At 53.6% G+C, this 20,723-nt stretch overlaps 1 protein-coding gene across 1 annotated transcript in view; it reads left to right on the forward strand.

Annotated features, from left to right (window-relative positions):
• The first annotated feature begins 13,162 nt into the window (after positions 1-13,162).
• The window catches only part of KDM5B (lysine demethylase 5B), a 71,149-nt gene continuing 63,588 nt past the window's right edge, over positions 13,163-20,723 (forward strand). Inside the window, exon 1 of the mRNA XM_054395847.1 lies at positions 13,163-13,300. Within this exon, the coding sequence (XP_054251822.1) occupies positions 13,163-13,300 (138 nt within the window). The remainder of the gene's footprint in view (positions 13,301-20,723) is intronic.

Consider the following 20,723-nt stretch of genomic DNA (forward strand, 5'->3'; position numbering starts at 1 on the left):
GGGAGGCTGAAAAAAGAATTGGGAGACTTTATAGGCTTCAGCTGGTCCATATGGATGCAATCAGAGCTCCAGGAAGGCCATCCCAATGTGTTGCATTAATACTTTTTAGGCATGGCTCCCACTTAAGCTTTTGGAGGTGATGGATGATTTTTAACTGCTGTTGCATGGTGCTGAGGGCCTGTTTGCAGCAGTTCCTGAAGAGCTGCAGTTCTTTTCTCCCTAACCATGTTAGGGTTGAAGTGGTAAGATACTGCTGCTGGTCTCTATCTGCACAGCACTGATCAGCAGCCAGCTTTGCTGCTCACTTCATTGAATGGAGAGCAGTGTCTGGCTCCCCTAGACTCTGCCTTGTTTGAGTTGGATTCACTTTTCCAAACAGAACATCTGAAGATGAGTTGCCTGTGCACCAAGCTAGGTGCACTAGGATTCTGCAGTATCAGGGAGATTAGGAGAGGGAAGATAACAGGAGCAGGGAGCTAGAATTAAGTGAATTTCCTAAGTGCCTGTTGAAGGCTTAAAGTGTCAGGTCCAGAATTTATGCATTTACCTTCCAGAGACTTGGATTTGGACCAATTCATCTATCTAAAATCAGTCAAACTTTCTGAGAACCTGCTCTTAGCCTGCAGTGAATCTGTGAATTTCTCAAGGACCCTCTGAGGCTGCTGGTTGTCAATGTTCAAGCTTAGGAACAAGTTCTGCACCATGAGGCTGCTGGAACACTGCAACAGGGAGGTGGTTGAGGCTCCATCCCTGGAGATATTCAAGGTGAGGCTGGACAGGGCTCTGGGCAACCTGATCTAGTCTGAGGATGTCCCTGCTGACTGCAGAGGAGGTTGGGCTGGATGAGCTTTGGAGGTTCCTTCCAACCCAGAGCATTCTGTGATTCTAGAAGCTCACAGACTTTTTCTTTCCCAGGTGGCTGCTGTGAGTGGCTTGTCACAGGCCTTCAGCTTAGGGCTGAATTCCAAGCAGTGTTCAAGAAGGCTGCCAAGACCTTAAGCATCCTCATGTTACTTTTTCTTCTGTTAGAGCTCTATGGCTGCAGCTGTCAGATGTTTCATAGCCTTGCATCACTGCCCCTTTGCAAAAGCTACCCCCCCAGAGGTCTTTGTGGCTTTTCAGTTATTTCAAAATGCAGTTTGTAGGACCTGCCTTGGGTGAAGGATGCTGCTCTGCATCGCTTCAGAGATGCTAATTGCAGCATTTGGAGCCTGCCATTCTTGTCACAGAATCAGAGTCATTCATTTTGGAAAAGACCCCTGGGATCACCAAGTCCAACCACTGACCCTGCTCTACGAGGTTTACTCCTAACCCATATCCCCAAGCACCACATCTACACCACCTTTAAACACCTCCAGGGTTGGTGACTCCACCTCTCTGGGCAGCCTGTGCTAGTCTCTGACCATTCTTGATGGGAAAACCTTCCTCCTACTGTCCAGCCTAAACCTCCTCTGCTGCAGCTTGAGGCCATTCCCTCTTGTTCTGTCACTAAGGACCTGTGAGCAGAGACCAGCACCAACCTCTCCACAACCTCCTTTCAGGCAGCTGGAGAGAGCAGTGAGCTCTCCCCTCAGCCTCCTCTTCCTCAAACGAACCATCCCCAGCTCCTTCAGTTGCTCCTCACAAGATTTATTCTGCAGCCCCTTCCCCTTCCTTGCCCTCCTGTGCCCTGGCTCCAGCACCTCCACATCTCTCTTGTATGGAGGTGCCCAAAACTGGGCACAACACTCCAGGTGTGGCCTCAGCAGTGCCAGGCACAGAGGGACAATCACCTCCCTGCTCCTGCTGGGCACAGCATTGCCAATCCCAGCCAGGATGCCTTTGGCTTTCTTGGCCACCTGGGCACTGCTGGCTCCTGTTCAGCTGCTTGTCCATCAGCATCCCTAGGTCCCTTTCTGCCAGACCCTTTCCAGCCACACTGCCCCAGGCCTGCAGCACTGCTTGGGGTGGTTGTGACCTGAGGGCAGGACCTGGCACTTGGCCTTGCTGAAGCTCATTGACAGTGGCCATGGATCCAATCTGCCCAAGCCCCTGCAGAGCCTCCCTGCCCTGCTGCAGATCACCACTGCCACACAACTTGGTATCATCTGCCAGCTTCCTGCTGACCACTCTGTCCTTATCAAGGTCATCAATGAAGATGTAAAACAGAAATGGTGCCAGCACTGAGCCCTGAGGAATGCCACTTGTGCCCAGCCACCTGCTGGATTTAACTGCACTGGAGCTGACCTGGTGTAATTCTGCACAACCTCAGAGCTGTGTCCCAAGCAAGGCTCCTCTCAGTTGTGTCTGTGGCTGCTGTGAAACCAGCTGAGCTGCTGCTTACTGCTCCCTCAGTTCTCACCCATGCAGTTGTTTGTTTGCTCCTACACTGCCTCTGGCACCAAGGTTGGTGTGAAACTGGCATATTGTGGGAGGAAGGGGCCTGTTCTCTCTTTGCTGGCTCAGAGTGGGCCCAGCTGGGTGCTGGAGTGGGGCTGAGGGGCTGTGGGGTAGCCCAGGTCAGCTGCAGTCAGCCCACAGGCTGGGCTGTGCTCTGCTGCCTCCACAAAATGGTTTCTGCCTTTGTTCCTCACAACTTGTGTGGAGTGCTTCTGTGGAAGGCAAAAGCTTGTGGATGGAGGGCTGGAAGTGTCCCAGTCACGTCCCAGAGCACATCAGAGAGCAGTTTCTGCCATTGTCCATGAATGCTTTTGCAAATGGTGCTAATGCCTTGTAGTCAGCACATATGGCACCCAGAGCGGGGGGGCTCTGCTCCCTGCCTCCCCTCCTAATGCAGGCACCAGGGCCTGGCAGTGCTGAGCAAAACACTCTGCTGTTTCTTGTTTTACATTTGGCTGTTTAGTGTTTATCTTCCTCTCTCTGTTTTCCAATTCCGTGTCTGTTTCTTTACTTGTTCACTGCTGTTGCAGATATCAACAGTGTGGTAAGTCCCAGCTTTGTCTCTGGCAGCATATGTGCACAGCCTTCATTATCTTCACTGCCTACAAGCATTTAATGTCTGCTGAGTGGCTGCATGTGTTAGATTTGCCTGCTGAGGCTGAGAGGGGCAGCCTGGTGGCTGCACGTTGATGGAGAGCTTGTTTACTTTCCATGAGCTGTATTAAACACTCCTGTGCTTATTGCAGGCACTTCTCCAAAGCACCCCAGTGCTGATCCATCCTTTTTGGCTAATTGTAGGTCTGGCAGATCAAGAGCAATCCTCCTCCTTCTACCTGTGGTCACTGGAAAGCTTTTCTTGTTCAGTCTTGTACTTCCTTGTGAAAGATGCTCTGCAGCCTGCTGAAGACATTGAAATAACAGAATCAGAGCATGGTAGGGGCTGGAATGGACCTCTGGAGCTCATCCAGTCCAACCCCCTGCCAGAGCAGGGTCACCCAGGGCAGGGCACACAGGAACACATCCAGGTGGGTTTGGAAAGTCTCCAGAGAAGGAGACTCCACAACCTCTCTGGGCAGCCTGCTCCAGGGCTCTGTCACCCTCACAGTGAAAAATTTTTTCCTCCTGTTTCCATGGAACTTCCTATGCCTCAACTTCCACCACTGCTCCTTGTGCTGGCGTTGGGCATCACCCAGCAGAGCCTGGCTCCAGCCTCTGGGCACTCACTCCTTGACACCACCTTCAGCAGCTGTTTCCAGAGGAGCACAGTAAGCTAAGCTGCTTTTGGGAATTCCCTCAGGATTTGGTATGCTGAGGGCCTCATCTCTCTACTTTGGTAGTTGGTTGACTGCAGATCTCCCAAGTGCTTTCCATGCCATCTTTCCCCCCCTGAATGCCTTCTGGCTGCCCAGCTGGCTTTAAAGCTGTGCCATCCTCCAGCTGCTGCCCCACTCTGCCTGCTGGGATTCATGTGGTTTCTTACCACCTTTGCTTTGCTGACACTGGGACCTTTGTCATCAGGACTATCTGAAAGAGTTTCTCTGTCTTACTTCCTGAGCTCTGTCAGGTTCCCCAGTGTGCCTGAGTGATCTGCAGCTGTTTGTGCAGGTTTTAATCCCTTCCAGAAGCAGTTTTTATTTTTATGCAGCCCTTCCTCACTGACTGGCAGTGGTTTAAACCCAGGCTCTTTATGTTCTGACTCCTTGTCTGTTCCACCTTGGGCTGCAGGATTTTAGTCTATTTTAGTGATCCACAAGGGCTTAGATGACTTTGTCCATATTTGCCATCTGAACCCTGGATAGTAGCTTGCTGGGGGGGGGTTGGGCAGTCTCTCTTTGATCTGGGTATGTAAATCCCTCCCGAATACAGCTGCAGCTTACCTGAGCACAAGGTCCCCTGAATCCTGTGCTCTGGCACAAGCTTATGAAGTCTCCTTGTTGCCTTTCTCCTCACCCTTGCTGTGTCTGAATCCTGGATCATGTCTAGGGGACTGAGAGGGGTTCCAGCTGCAGCAGAGACAGGAAACTTTTAACTAGCAGCAGGATTCAGTAATGAAACACTTTGCAAAAGCAGCTCCTGCTGGGCCTGAGCAGGGTCCCTGTGCTGTGGGGTTGATCCTGGTGGTGCCAGGTGTCACTGATGGCAGTGAGGTCTGCAGGCCTGGCAGGAAGGGAAGCCTTCTCTGTGAGGTTTAGTGCTGCTCCTGCTCCCCCTGTGCCAAGACCACAGCTGAGTTCTGATGCTCTGGGGGGAACAGTGCTGATGGTGCTTTCTGGTTTGCTGCAGCTGAGGGCTCAGGGGTGGAAAGGCTTCACCTTCCCTTCTGAACTGGTGTTTCTACAAAGGAGACAGGTGGTGGCTCTGAGCATCGTGGCGCTTCCCAGGTGGGCTTCACTTTCCCAAGCATCAAGCTCTGAGCCTGAAGCAGTCACTCAAGGCTCCCTGTGCAGTCAAAGCAGAGAAGTCAAGGGATTCTAGGGTGAGGCTCCTCTGACCTATTGTAGACAACCACCCCCAAAGCCTCACCCTCCTGGCCTGCCCAAGTGCTCTGCTGATGCCTGGGCCCCGCTCAGCCTCCGCACTGCACCGGAAGACTCCCAGCCCCTGGCCGTGCTGCCTGGCACCGCTGCTGCCCCACACTGCATGCCCAGGAGCAAGCAGGCACAGCCCTAACTGCAGCCTGAGTCAGCAGCTGCCTGGGAGCACAGGGAGGCGTGAGAACAGCTCCTGCCCACCACAGCTTCCTGGCCTGGGCTTGGCTCATCCTTGGCCTTGTGGCAGCCTGGCCCAGGACTGGGAGCAAGACTTTAGTCAAGCCTTTAATAGTGGCTAATGAGAGGGTATGGGGCTTGAAGAGCTTTATTAATAAAAACAACGCTGAAGGCAGTTGCACAGCTGCAGAGGACCTTCCCCGTTTGAGCAGAGGTCTTTTACTTCTCCACATGCTCAGCAGCTGTTTTTACCTGGCTGTTGACATAGTCCCCACTAGGAGCTGCCTGCAGCTGGGGGACTTCCCTCCTCAGCCAGCTCAGTTGTAGTCCACAAACGAGGCTCAGATTTCCTGCCTACCCCTTCGGCATGGCCCCTCTGCATGGTTTCCTGTAGCTGACATCTTCAGCCTGCAGTCTGAAGGGCTAAGAGCTTGTGGGGCTTGTGAAGCTTCCCAAGAGTGCAGGAGGCAGCATGGAGCAGGCATGGCAGCCAGCACAGCAGGGCAGGGGCATGGAGTGCAGATTCTGGAGGACAGGCAAAAAGGTACCAAGGCATCTTTGTACAAGAAGCACTGCTCCTCTTGGAACAAAAGTTGCTTCAGAGTAGCCAGTTCTGCATCTGAGAGTGCTGCTGGGGAGACTCAGTTAGCCAGGACACAACGAGAGACAGCCTGGGCATCAAAGCAAGAGTCAGCACACTGGAAGCTGTGCTTTTCATGTGTCCCCAGCCTGCTGAACCCACAGTAATCCATGTTTCTATCCAGGATGCAGAGCCTGCAGCTGCTCTATACAAGTCCTTTTTCTCCAGGCCTGACATGTTGCTGGCTCTGCCCTGCTCTAGCCCTGCTGAGGAAACAGCTCTGCAGGTTTGTGCAGGCTGCTGGTTTGCCCAGGCAGACTGGTTTGATTTGATCTGTCACAGACTCTGCTTACCAAATCTGTTTGTTCCCAGGAACCTATTTTCTTAAAAGAGCTGAGAGGCTCAGCATATTTCCCTCCCTGCCCTCTACTGTGATCATCTGAACATGGAGTGTTTTAATGAGGCCAGGCCCTGCTGATGAAAGGAGTGTTTGACTCCAGTGGAGTTTCACCTACTCATGACCTGTGGAGTTTGGAGTCAGCTTTTGGTCTAAAGCTTGGACTCACAGTCTCACAGAGCAGCTGAGGTTGGAAGGGACCTCCAGAGATCATCCAGTCCAACCCCCCTGCCAGAGCAGGAGCACCCAGGGCAGTCTGCACAGGAATGCACCCAGGTGAGTTTTGAATGTGTCCAGAGAAGGAGACTCCACAACCTCTCTGGGCAGCCTGCTCCAGGGCTCTGTCACCCTCACTGTGAAGAAGTTTCTCCTCATGTTGAGGTGAAGCCTTCTCTGTTAAAGTTTGTCTCTGTTGCTCCTTATTACTGTGTACCACCAAGAAGAGCTTGGCCCTCTCCACTTGCTCCCCACCCCTCACATATTGATAGACATTGATCAGATCCCCTCTCAGTCTTCTCCACACTAAACAGCCCCAGGGCTCTCAGTCTCTCTTCACAGGGGAGATGCTCAAGTCCCCTCATCATCCTCATGGCTCTCCCTTGGACTCTCTCCAGCAGGTCTCTGTCTCTCTTGAACTGGGGAGCCCAGAACTGGACACAGTACTCCAGATGTGGTCTCAGCAGGGCAGAGCAGAGGGGAGGAAGAACCTCCCCAGCCCTGCTGGCCACACTTTCCTTGCTGCACCCCAGGATCCCATTGGCTCTCTTGGCCACAAGAGCACATTGCTTTCCCATGCAGAACTTGCTGCCCACCAGCACTCCAAGGTCTTTCTCCATGGAGCTGCTTTCCAGCAGGGCAGCCTCTAACCTGTCCTGGTGCCTGGTGCTGTTCCTCCCCAGATGCAGGACCCTGCCCTTGTCCTTATTAAACTCCATGAGGTTTGCCTGCAGCCAGCTCTCAGCCTGTCCAGGTCACACTGGATGGCAGCACAGCCTGAGGGGTGTCAGCCACCCCCCAGTTTGGTATCATCAGGAACTTGCTGAGAGTGCACTCAGTCCCCTGCTCCAGCTCCTTGATAAAGATATTGACTCATGGCCAGGATCTCCTCCAGCTACTTCTGGAGTGAAGTCTGTGGAATTTCAGCATCTTTCCCTTCCCTTGCTGCTATCTGTGGAGCCTCTAGGAGCAATTTAGCTTTTTCAGTGCTCAAAGTTCAGATCCTTGCTGTCTGCTTGGAGGACCAGGGTAGAGCCTCTCCTGAAGCTCTTCTTGGTGTTCCTGTTGTCTGAGGCTGATGCAAGCAGTACTCTGTGGGTGCTGGGGGAGCTGGCTGCAGTTAGAGCCTTTGCTGTGTTGTGGGATTAAACTGAGCAGACTCCAGGCTGGTGGGATGAAAGGTGCCTGCTCCTGGCTGGCTGCTCCCTGTCAGGGCTCCCCATTCTCAGCGCTGGGGTCCCCAGCCCTGTGTGTGCTTGGAAGCAGAGGAGATGTGGCCAGATATCAGTCTGAGTTAATGCTGACTTACTGGGCAGTGCTGTGTGAGCTGGCAGCCAGCCCTCTCCTAGAAGGAAGAGGGTGGTCTGGACAGCCTGAGCAGGCACAGAAATGGGGAGAACCAAAGGAGGAACCCCAGAATCACAGAATGTTAGGGGCTGGAAGGGACCTCTAAAGCTCATCCAGTCCATCCTGCCAGAGCAGGATCACCCAGCGCAGGTCACACAGGAACACATCCAGGTGGGTTTTGAGTATCTCCAGAGAAGGAGACTCCACAACCCCCCTGGGCAGCCTGTTCCAGGCTCTGTCACCCTCACAGTGAATTTTTTTTCTCTTGTCCCCATGGAACCTCCCATGCCTCAACTTCCACTCACTGACCCCTGTCCTGCCACCAGGCATCACCAAGCAGAGCCTGACTCCATCCCCCTGGCAGTCACCCTCCATATATTTATAAACATTGATGAAGTCACCCCTCAGGCTCCTCCTCTCCACACTACAGAGCCTCAGCTCCCTCAGTCTCTCCTCATAAGGAAGATCTTCCACTCCCTCAATTTATTTTCCCAGTGTCTGAGTCAAATAACTGTGGACTTGAAAGTGCTCCAGAGAGGTGATGGCTACAGCAGAAGAGTGAAGGGGAGGCCAAGCTGCACTGGTAGGAAAGTTCACAGTGTGGTTCCCATCCAAAAAAGCACAAATTAGTGTGAGCTAAATATCCCTACAGGTTGGTTGGACTTCTGCAAGCAATTGGTAAGTGGAGAAAGCTGTGCTGGAGCAGTGTGGCAAGGGCCAGGGATGTGAGTGAGGGATTCTGGCTGGCTGCTCTGTTTGGAGCTCACAGCTAGGAGTGAGTGAGTGAGGATGGGGAAACTGCCAAGGAAAAATCCCTGACCTAGTAAAGACCTAATAACCACATTCCAGTACCTGAAGGGGGCTACAAGAAGGCTGCAGAGGGATTGTTCCCAAAGGCCTACAGGGACAGGACCAGGGGCAGTGGTTTGAAATGAGAGCAGAGCAGATTGAGATTGGATGTGAGGAACAAGTTCTGTACCATGAGGCTGCTGGAACACTGCAACAGGTTGCCCAGGGAGGGGGTTGAGGCTCCATGCCTGGAGATATTCAAGGTAAGGCTGGAGAGGGCTCTGGGCAACCTCATCCAGTGGAGGATGTCCCTGCTGAGTGCAGGGGGTTGGACTGGATGAGCTTTGGAGGTCCCTTCCAACCCAGAGCATTCTGTGACTGAGCTTCAGTCAAGAGGCCTTGATGCTCCTCACCTTGGGCCAAGAGATCCTTTATTTCTTGAGGTCTCTGCTCAGTCACTGCCAGGCCAGCATCTGCTGTGTCTCTTGGGTCCAATACTGAGCAGCAGCAAATGGGGAAATGCTGCTCCCTGGGAACAAATAGAACAGGCTTGAAGAAAGCCTCTCTAATAAAAGGCTTTAATTAATGACACTCAGCTGAACCATGAAGGAGGAATGCCTGCATCCTCATTCCAGCCCAGTGAAATCTGCTTTCCTTTCTGCAGTTTGTGCTTCTGTAATACTTGGGGAATTCCTCACAGAACCCAGAGCTGTTGGTTTCTAAGCCAGACAGAACTGTGCCATGTTAATCCCCTGGACACAGCAAACACTCTGCAGATGTCACAGCAGAAGGAGGCTGGATCCAAGAGAAGGCAGCAAGCAGAGGTCTGTGTTTGTGTTGGTGAAGCACTTACACTAGCAGGGAGCAAGCTGGAAAGACAAGATGCCTGATGGGCAAGAAAGACCTTCCTGGGCTTACTCCTTGCCTTAAATCTCCATCTTCCCCAGACCTGAGCCACCTCACCCTCCCTTCAAGGAACCTGCTTTTTATCCTTGGGTTATGTCTTGTTCTCCCTGCTCTGCTAACCATTAGATCTTTCTAGCAGGTGCTTTTTCCCCCCCCATCATAACTTCCCAGTTAAAGTATCTGTGTCTGGAGTATTTCTTTCCCCATCAGAATCCCTCAGGAGGCATTTGTGTGTGATTGTATCAGCAGAAATGGTCCTGCTAAACATGGTCCTTCCAGCTCTGACACAACAAGTCCTCAAAGAGTTGCTACCAAAAAGCCTTTCCCTGCTGCACACCAGGAGCTACTGGTGTTTAAGCATCCTTGAAGCTCCTGGGGAAACTGTCAGACCCAAAGTCACAAAAGTAGTGTTGCTCAAGATGTTCTCCTCTGTGCTGGAGACCCTGGAGGTTGGGATGTGATGCAGAGCAGCTGTTTGAAGGTGAATAAGCAGCTCAGTTTTCTCTCCAGATTGTGGTGGGAAGTAGGTGATTTATAGTGGAGGTTTCTTTGGTGTGAGATGAAAGCACAAACCACCAGGCCTGGTGCATTTCCCAGATAGGCTTCAAGATTTCTGCCTGAACTTGCTGCTGCTTTTGTCCAAGGAAGTGGGTCCATGGCCTTGCCAGCTGTAGATAATTCAGCAAAGATGATGGCAGGAGCTTCTTCCAGAGCTCATGGAAGTTGGAGATGCTCCCAGTGGATGAGATGTCCCCAGGTCTCTGGGAACAGGAGCACTGGCTCTTAGCTTGCAGCAGGAGTGACTCCTGGGACCTGTATGTCCCAGCCAGAGCCTCTCCTTCAGAGGAGCTCAGCTCTTGGTGCTGACACCCAGTGCTGTGAGACCAGTGCCCAGCACAGACCTGGCACCTCTGAACCCTTGGCATGTGGGATGGGGCCATGCTGCTGGGCTCAGGGCATGTTCCTTGTCTGTGCCCTGGGCAGCACAATGCTGCTGTGCTGGGGGTAGGAGCGTCCAGCAGCCCTCAGTGGTTCTGTCCTGCTCAGCTCCAAGTGTGGAGCTGGAAAGTCTCCAGGGCTGGTGGTCAGAGTGGAGCTGCCCTCCCTCTGCCATTGTCTGAGCAAATGAACCTCACAAAAGCAGTTCCCTTTTTTCTTCCTGCTCCATGTGTAAGTGAGAAGAATGAGGCTCCTCATCCTCAGCTGGCACCAAGTGCCCTGGGCATCTTTTGTTATGTATTCTGATGGCAAGCAGAAGTTCTCACAGATGACAGCTTCCTCCTTCCTCTGAGCAGGTCATGGGGAAAGTGTTCAGCGGTACAGGGGAACAACCAAAGGCTCCAGGACTGATGTGGCAAGGGGCTATGGCTGGTGGCAGCCTCCAATGGATGGAACCACCTGAGGGTCTCAGCCCTGAATCCTTTGTTGCCCCTGTGCTCAGGAGCCACTTGTGGCTGTGACTTCATAGAATTGTCAAAGCCCTCTGAGGTCATCCAGTCCAACATCAACCCAACCCCACCATGGCCACCAAACCAGGGCCCCAAGTGCCATGGCCACACCTTGCTTGATCACCTCAGGGATGGGGACTCCACCACCTCTCTGGGCAGTCTCTTGCAATCCCTGACCACTCCTCCAGCAAAGAAATCTTTCCTCCTCTCCAATCTAACCCTCCCCTGGCACAATTTCAGGCCAGTTCCTCTCCTTCTATCACTTGAGACTAGGCAGAAGAGCCCAACCCCCACCTGGCTCCAACCTCCTTTCAAGGAGCTATAGAGAGCTGGACCTGCTCCAGCCCTTCCATGTCCTTCTTGAAGTGAGGGACCCAAAACTGAACCCAGGATTCAAGGTGCAGCTTCAGCAGTGCCCAGCACAGGGGCACAATCCTTGCCCTGCTCCTGCTGCCCACACCATTGCTGCTCCAGGCCAGGCTGCTGGTGGCTTTCTTGGCCACCTGGGCAGTGCTGGCTCATCTTCAGCTGCTGTCACACAGCACCCCCAGGTCGTTTTCCACTGGGTAATTTCAAGTCACTAAGCCCCAAGTCTGGAGCCTTTATGGGGCAGCTGTGACCCAAGAGCAGTATCCAGCACTTGGCTGTGTTAGCTCTCATCCCACTGACCCCAGCCATGGATCCAGCCTGCCCAAGTCCCTCCACAGAGCCCTCCAGATCGACACTGCCACCCCATTTAGTGTCATCTGCGTCAGCCACCGCGTTCAGCGGTGAGCGTTTCTGCAAGTTCTGGACGAAATCTTGGCTGAAATCAGCGAAGTTTGATTCAAGATGCCACCGAGGGCAGCGCTGGGTGCTCGGCTCCAGCCCTGCGCGCTCCTGTTAGGTGCCGGCGGCGCCAGCACAAAGTTCCGCCTCAGCAGTTTCCCTGAAAGCCGCTCGGCGACTGCGGGGCGGACCGGGGCCGCCGTTCCCCGGGCGCCGTTAAATGGCGGCCGGGACGCTGCGGACCGGGGAGGGAGGGAGGGAGGGGGTGTGGGCGGGGCGCCCGCCACGCACGTGCGCTACGTGCCGCGCCTGCTGCTGCCCCGGGGGGAAGGGGCTGCCGCGCCGGGTCCCCCCCCATCCCGGTTACCGGGGCAGGATGGGGCTCACTGTGCCCTCCGCGGGGTGGGGGAAGCACCGCCAACGGCCGGTGCGGGGAGACGGGCGCCTTACTGGGCTCCCTCAGGAACGCGGTGCAGCCCCTTATCCCCGTTAAGGGCAGGGGGCTCCTCCTCGTGCTCCCTGGGCCGGCTGAGGGGCTCCGCCGTACCCCCAAGGCGGCAGGACAATGGACGCGGGTGTACCCCCCTCGCGGGACGCGGAACAAAGGGGCCGGGCCGGGGCCGCCGGGGGCTGCTGGGGCCGGGCCCAGACAATGCAGCCGCGCGGAGCCCGAGGCCCCGCCCCGGCGGTGACGCAGCTACGGCACAGCCAATGGTGGCGAGCGGAGAGGCTCTTTAAAAAAAGAAGCGCCGGCCAGCGGTTGCTGTCAGCTGTGATGGATCCCTCCGCGCATGTAAACAGAGCTGCAGAGGGGCCGCAGCTCCATGTGCCGTTCGCCGACGCGGGGCGGTTTAACGGTCCCGAGCTCCGCCGCATCCGCCCGGCCCAGTCAGTGCGGAGAGAGCGGCCCCCGGAGCGGGGGTAGCTGTGCTGAGAAGTGGTATTGCCCAGAGTGAAGGGCACGGAGTATGTGATCGTAGGATCGAGGGGGCCTCCCGAACCAGCAGTGCTGGGGGGAGCGGCCACGAGAGGGGCCAGGCGAGCCTGAGGCCCGGGGCGAGGGGCCGTGCACAAAGGCGGCCGTGTGCTGGGCCGAGAGAGGGGAGCTGAGGGGCTGGGGCCTGGCCCAGCAGCGGTGAGCCGGGAGAGCGCTCGGGTAGCCACAACGAGCAGCGCTCTCGAGGCCGCGCTCAGTGCCGAGCACGGGCAACAGCCTGAGGGCGGCGCGGGGGCCGAGGTGGCGCTGACCGGACCCGGCCTCGGCCCTCAGTAGGGGCAAGTGCCAACGGCTCTCCCGCTGTGTCCACCTCCCCAGCAGCCGCCTAGGCAGGTGGGAGAGCATTGCCCGTGGGCAGCCCCGGTGGCACCGAGCCCTTCCCGGGGGTCCGGCCCCGACGCCCCCTCACAAAGGCGCGTGACGGGGCGGGGCGGCCGCGCCCCCTCCCCCCGCCCAGGCCGGGGCGGACTCTTTTTCTCTCGCTCTCGAGCTCCTTGCCCCCCCCACTCCCCAGCCCCCCCCTCCCGGCGGAGGTGCACGTCCCGTTCAGAGGCGCTCGGCGGCCCAGTGGCTGTTGGATTGTTCAGAGAGCGGCGGAGCGGCGGCGAGCGGCCCTTGGCCCGGGCCATGGCCGAGTTCCTGCCCCCGCCCGAGTGCCCCGTCTTCGAGCCCAGCTGGGAGGAGTTCGCCGACCCCTTCGCCTTCATCCACAAGATCCGGCCCATCGCCGAGCAGACCGGCATCTGCAAGGTGCGGCCGCCGCCGGTGAGTGCCCGCATGGCGCCGCCGGGGAACGGCCTTTGTGTGCCGGCCCGGCCCGGCCCGCACCGCCGACCACCCGCCCCTTCTCCCGCCCCCACTCAGGCCGGCGGCCGCTCCGCTGTCCTCGGGCGCGCAGGTGACCCCCGGGCAGGTGGGGCCGGCCGGGGAGGGCCGGCGGGGCCGCCCCCTCCGCCGCTCTGAAGTTTCAGCGGCCCCGGGCCGGGGGCGCGAGTCTGGGGGGGGCGGCTGTCCTCCCGTCCTCTCCCGTCCCTTCCCGCAAAGTCGCTCCCAAGTGCCGGAGTTGCCTGGCACGAAAGTCGCCGGAGTGGCCGAGGGTGCGATGGGGGAGCGGCTGCCCGGCCGCTCCGCGCTCCCCAATTGCCGGGCCCGGCCTCCCTCTTGCCCCTGTTGCTCGGCCCCCAAAAGTTACAAGTTGGCCAGATCCCCGGGCCTGACGCGGCTGCGGGGGGCGAACGGTCCCCGTGCCGAGCCCCGGAGGAGGCAGCTGCCTGGGTGTTGCCCTCCATGTTGGCATTGTGGTGGTGGAGGGCTGTGGGGACCTCTCCTCGGCCGCCCCTGGCTCGCCGGCGGCCTTTCCCGGCCCTGCCCGCGGTCTGGCCCGGGTTTAACACAGGTAACTGTTCCTTCAAGTTGAACAACACCAAACTCTGCAGCAATGAGTTTGGCTGGTGGCTTTGCGAGCCGAATCCTAGACAGACATGGCCACCATTTTAGAATGCAACACACAGTGGGAAGAGTAATAAGCCTTCATCTTCATCATCATCATCACGACCTATGGTGCAGTAAGCTCAAAACTGGGCTGTGAATTTGGTTTTCCTTTTGTTGGTCGACTCAATTTCCTGACGAATGACTAGAGACCTTAGAGCCTTAGTTTGTGTAGTCTGAATTGTTAGTTCATTTAAAGAGACAACCAACAGCACTGCTGGGGAGAGAGGGGCTGCTGGGGCTGAAAATCTCAAGAGCAAGCTTGTGTGATCCACCTTTATTTTGAGTGAATTGGTGTTTCACTAAGTAGAGGGTGGTGCAAGTCTGGGGTGGTGCAGCTGGCTTGAGGTAGTTAATGTGACGGCAACAACTAGAACACAAAACAGCAACTGAGAGCCTTAAATCCCATCCAGCAAGAGCTGATGCTGACAAAACATTTCTGCTGCCTGAAGTTTTGTGAGAGAGCCTTGGAGTTCAGAGAAATCATCTTCAGAAACACATGCTCCTCAGTTGTGTTTTGATTGTTGCTGGGACTCCTGTTGGTAATCTTCCTTTTCCTTCCAAATTAAAAGAGAAGTCCCTGGCTGTGTTACTGAGAGGATAGAAATGCTTGTGGCAGAGTGGATCTCATCGGAGAGGAAGAGCTCTGGAGGAAGAGTCCTGCTGTGCAGTGCTGTGGAGGCTCTTCACAGAAGGACACTCTTGAATGTGTATCTAGGTAGAATAAATGTGGCAGTGCCTCTTTCCATGCAGCGTAGCCAAATGCTGCCATAGTTAAGGGGCTTGAGATGGTTTTCATTATACAGCCACCATGGAACTTATGTAACGTTTTTGAGTAGAGTAATCTCTCTGGCTTCTCTATTGTCAGCAGCATCTCAGCAGCTGTGAGCAGAACACAAGTTTGATGAAGGTTTTTTTATTTGTTTGGGTTTTTTTCTCTTGTGTTTTTTTTTTTTTATCTCATCTCTGTTTCTTGGCTGCTTGTTAAAAACCAAAACAAACCCTTTAATAAAGGCTTCATGGGAGTTGTGCTATCTGTTAGAGACTCAGAAGTGAATAGCTCTCCCAAGGAATGAATCCCTCAGCCCAGCTGTGTCTGCAGCATGCCCTCAGCTAAGGAGCCAATACCTGCCCTGTGTTTGTGATGCTTCGCTGGATGGATTTAGAAGTGGGATGAAAATAGTTGGAGCTGCTGAGGGCTGAACACCTAACAGTTGTATGGAGCCTGGCTTTCAGGGAGCTTAGCTGCCCTGGCTCTTATCTCCCCTAGATAATTACTTGGCTGACTGGTGCGAGGTGGCTGCTCGTTCGCTGGCCTAGAGCATAGAGGGAGCTCTTCCAGATCCACCAGAAAAAGCCTTCAAGTTGACGTAGTTCCTGAAAGCCAGAGCCGCAGTGAGCATTCCCTGATTGTTCTGCTCGGTGTGGTTGAGGGGCTTGTGGTGCCCTGAGCTGCAAACTGCAGCAGCCCTTTCACAACGCTCTGCATGTTCCATCGAGGGCATTGTTTAGGGACAGGGAAATCTGCCTGCAGCCAAGGGCAGCGCCTGCCTGTGCCCCTGGCCTGGGTACGTGCTGGTGAGCAGGCAGCAGTGCTGCCAGGAGCTGTGCCCGGCAGGGAATGGCAAATTTGGGTGCTGGGCTTGCATGATTTTAGCTTGAACTCTGCTGAGTGATGATCAGCAGATGAGTTTGTGCTTTTGTGTCAGAGCTGTGATAATGTGCTATGAGGCTGTTGGAGCCCAAGAGGAGCTTCACAGTTGGCTCTTGAAGAAGTCCTTACTCCTAAGCTAGCTTTGACGTTTCAGCAGCAGACCACCAAGCAATGAGCTCTCTTTGAAGGACCAAGGTCATCCTTTTCTCTGGTATCTTTTTGCTAACACTAGCTGGGCACTGGGAGACCTTGGAGAAGAGCACATCTGTGATAGCGTTGCTTGTGTGGCAGGGTTTAAGGACAGTGAACTGTTTTGCAAGGGGGTATGGAGTTATCTAATGTGCTGTAGGCATTGGGCGGTCATTGCGTGGTCATGGGGTGAAAGAAGGTCCAGGGATATAACTGGAGGTGCAATTTCTGCATAGCAACTTCTAGTTGAGCACTCACAAGAAGCTTTTTTCCTCCTTGTTCCAGTTCAGTTTGTTCCAGGCAGCAGTGCTGACTTGGTTTGCTCTTGTTTGGATGGTTCTGGGATTCTGCAGTGACTGTCTTGTGGAGGGTGCAACAATGCCCATATTCACTGGCACTGCTTTTTGTGGACAGCCAAGCCAAGGCTGTCTGCCAGCAGCTCCAGCAGAAGCAGACAGCCCCACTGGCAGCAGGGTGTTCAGATGAGGTGCGGGGCTTGACCAGTGGTGCTTGTTCCTTGTAGCTGTGGTGCTACCCAAACTGAGGTGGTTGGGCTCTGTGCTGCTGAGCTGCAGGTGGGGAGCCAGGCACAGGAGAGCAGAGTGGTGCAGCTGGTTTGCAATCCATCAGGTCCTGGAATTTTCTTCTAGGAACTGAAAATAGCCTTCGTTACGATTTCTTCTTTTCAGCAGTGGTTTAGTAAAGAGCTTGGGCTGTCAAGTGGTGGCCTGATAATCCTGGAAGATTTTGTGGTAGCTCTGCAAGTTATTGAGGACATTGAGCACTGATACCATTGTCAAGCAATAGTTAAAGTAATTAATAGTAATTTAGTGGCAGCACACAGTCAAAGAAAGAATAAAAGGTACAAGGCTGAGCATGTGATGCTGTTCTTGGGAATGGACTCTTCCTCCCAGTTCATTGTGTGGTTGTTTTGTTGCCATGAAGAAGCAGCCAGCAACCATTCCTTAAGCCTTGTTTTCCATGTGAATCTGCTTCCAAACCTGCAGTATTGTACAATGGACTAGCAAGGTTGTGATTGCCTGGCCATGGAGAAAATGCAGACCCAGTTTCAGTGCTTTAAAATACTGTGAATATGGAGATGTGCTGTTAAGGCCTCCTGAATTCTGCCCTGATAAAACTCAGCCTTTTAAGATCAGAAAGCTGTAAGCTTGAAGGAATTGACCCTGGAGATCTCTGCATTGTTGGTTCACATTTTTCAGTACAACCTGGAATAAGGGGAAACTTTGAAGAGGATAGGAGGAATTCACTTCCTCAAGGATTTAAATTCTTTATGGGTGCAAGAGCTGTTGAACACTTCTCAGTGCAGGGTGCAAGAACGATTGGTACAGCCCTGAGCAGGAGCTCCAGTCTGGTTGTACAAGAAGTGGCATTGCCAGATTGGTGTTGCTGTGCTCTGGGAGGCTGGGTGAAGGCAGTTGTGTTGTCATGGTCTGAGATCTAGGAGTATGCCTCAATGTTCTAACTATGGTAATTGTTATTGTGCAGAACTGATACCATGCTGAAGGAACTGCAAATAATTTCAGCTATCAATGAGAGTTAATAACGAGGGCTATGATTCTAATGATCTTTTAGGGTCTCAAGCCAAGGGTGTCTGATTTTCATTAAGAGTCCAGAAGAACGAAAGAAATGGTTCCATGTAGCTGGCAGGTTACAGGGACAGCTCATTGTCAGAGGGATCCTGCTTGCCTAATAAACAATGGATGTTATGAAACAGTAATCAAGTAGGACTCCATCTGAGGTTTTGCATTTAAGAACAAAGGAGCAAAGATCAGTCTTAGAGGAGGGAGGGCTGTGGGGACAGAACTGTGGATCCTGGAGGAGATCAGTGTAAGGGTAGAGTGAATGCTTTGGCTGAACTGCTGAAGGCAACTGTAGAGGATCTGGGTGAGAAATAGGATTTTACTCTGAGGTAATTTGAGAGCAGAAAATGCTGCATTCAGAAGGCTGCACAGGCTCCAGAATGTTAAGAAGATTGTCAGCTGGAGAGGGGAGGGAGAAGTATCAAGAAAGTTCTCCACATGGAAGAACAAATTTTGAACAATGCAACCCTGGCAAAGCTTGAGTGGTGAAACCCAAAGGTGCAGGGCTGGCTTCTGAGGATGAAGCTGCTGCTCCAGGGATGAGTTTTCAGGAGCATCTTTGATTCAATCAGTGTCTGTTCCAGCTGCTTGCTTGTTTTATTTTCATTTTTATGAAGACAATGTAAACACAAAGCAACCCAAAACCTCTTCATTAAACTCAGGACTAAAACCAATTAACTTTTGGAGCAACTTTGTTGAGGCTCTGGCAATCTCCCCATGCTGGAGCTGTAAAACATTCCAGGACTAAACCAGGAATTACTGCAGAAGATTTTTATACTTTGACCTGAGCAGGAAGCTGATCATGGTGATCCCTCTGATTTGATAATACACAGAGGCTCAGTCAGTTGATTTTATCAAAAAGAAAACAGAAAGGTAACTCCATTACAGTCTGATAGTGAGCCTCATGAGGAGCAAATCACAGGTGCTGTGTTGTGTGTCAGGCTTGGTGAGAAGCACTGGAGCTGCTGGTTCCTGCTCAGCATCAGCCAGGTTCACTGCAAAGTGATTATGGGGCCTGGAAGGGGATCCACTGCTGGGGAAAACACCCAAAGGACAGCCTGGAGAAGAGAAGGCTCTGGGGAGACCTAATAACAACCTTCCAGTACCTGAAGGGGCTACCTGGAGGGACAGGACCAGGGACAATGGCTTCAAACTAGAGTACAGCAGATTCAGATTGGATGTGAGGAAGAAGTTCTGCACCAGGAGGCTGCTGGAACACTGCAACACGTCGTCCAGGGATGTGCTTGGGGCCCATCCCTGGAGCTATTCAAGGTGAGGCTGGACAGGGCTCTGGGCAACCTATCTAGTGGAGGATGTCCCTGCTGACTGCAGGGGGTTGAACTGGATGAGCTTTGGAGGGCCCTTCCAACACAGAGCATTCTGTAAGTGGATTTGCCCATTTCTGGCCCTTGGAGATCAAGAATAGGCAGGTTTGGGGAAGAGATGTTTGGGTGCTGAGCTTCCTGCTTATGTGCTATCAAATTCTGGTGGAGAAAAGTAGATCAGTCACCAAAACTCATCAGGAAGTTCTTACTCCGTGTGGAGGATTTGCAGTGCCCAATACAGAGGTTGTTTGGTGATACTGAGTAAATTCAGAGTAGGTTAATTATTGATCTCTGATCTTTAATTATCAGAAAAATAGGAAAAAGGAATATTATGTTACTAATACTGCCACATAGAGCACTGCTGTGGGCTCCAGCAGGGTGATTCCTGCACTGGAGAAACACTGGAACATTGGAGTGTGCTTAAAGAGCAGTGAGAACTTCGTCTTCTTGACTCAGTCTCTTCCTGTGAGGGGTTTTCAACACTTGCTCTCTAAAGCTCATTGAAGATTTAAGACAAAACAGTTTACTGTGGAACTCTCTATGTGGGGGGCCATGGTAGATGCAGATTTGGGGAGGTTTTGAGGTTTTTCATTTAACTTGAGAGAAGCAGTTTCAGACTAAGCACAATTCACTTCCCTGGTGTTGAAACTGAAGCTGCCCACCAGTGGGGCTCACTGATGCCCGTAGATCCATTGGGATGTTCTTTCTCCCAAGCCCACATTACTGGGCTGTCTGGGAGCTGCTGGGGGCAGTGCTGTGCACATGTTTAGGAGACCATGTTGAGTGTTTTTAAAAGCCATGGAGACTTTCCAGTATCACAGGACGTGGCTAAGGAAATTCCCTCTGCTGGAAGGAGCCTTGCAAGTGACAATGAACCTGAGTGACTGCATGCAGGGTGGTGGCAAAGGCTGGGGCAGCTGCTGCCCAGGGAGCAGATGGTGGAAGTCACAGGAGAAGCCCCTGGGCAGAGCAGAGCTCTGGTCAGCTGAGGCTCCATGGCTGCTGCTCTGGAGTCAGTATCATTGTCTGTAGCTGCTCTACTTCTGTTCAGGGCTGGCTCTTATGTTCAGGTCCTTGCTTAATCTGAGTTACTGGCATTGAAATCCAGGTTTGACAGCTGTTGGTTGCACATCTAGAGAGGGTACAGACTGCAAAGAGCTCCAGAAACATTCTGCACTCTGCACCTCCTGGGAGTGTTCTGCAGGATCACACCAGAGGTCCATCCACACTGTACAGTGCTGTGTCTGAAGATGGCAGTGCTGCTCTTGGACACTGACAGCTAAGTCTGGCTCTAGGCTCTGCTCCAAGGTCTAGGTCAATGCCTCTGAAGTGAGATCTTAGATTCACTGCCAGTGCACTGACCCAATGCCCCATGGCTCTCCAGCTGCGCCTGCAGTGCTGCTGGTACCCTGCTGATTCTTGCCTGGTGCTGCCAGAGCCTCCATATCTGGTCCTTGCATGCAGTGGCCTCCATGGAGACCAGTCTGGTATAGACCAGACGGGTATCTCTGCCTGCAAACCCTGCTGCCCACTGCGTGTTGACGGTCAAACACTATCTATAGTTTCCATCCTCTGCCTTTGTGGCCCAGGGAGCTGTAACTCTTGAGAATCATCTCCAGTGTACCTGAGCTTCTACTTCCCTCCAAGCTGGAGCTGGCACAGAAACACTGGGATCTAAAGAGGTGATTCCCATCACAAGCTTCTCTTTGGCTGAGGTTCTTAGCCAGGATTTGTGGTTTTATTTGTGGTCTCCTCAATACATAAGAGAGCTCAGTTTTGCCTCAGATGAGAAATACTCCTCCAAGGATGTGTTATTGAGGAGCTGGGCACGTAGACTGTGCTACTGCACCCAGGCTCCCTTCCTAGCAAGCAGCAGTCCAGTGTTCTTGTCACCTGCACTCAGAGTGGCCAGGCAAGGACTGCATCAGCAC

This window comes from Indicator indicator, chromosome 35 (assembly GCF_027791375.1).
Source record: "Indicator indicator isolate 239-I01 chromosome 35, UM_Iind_1.1, whole genome shotgun sequence".
NCBI classification, from domain to species: Eukaryota; Metazoa; Chordata; class Aves; order Piciformes; family Indicatoridae; genus Indicator; species Indicator indicator.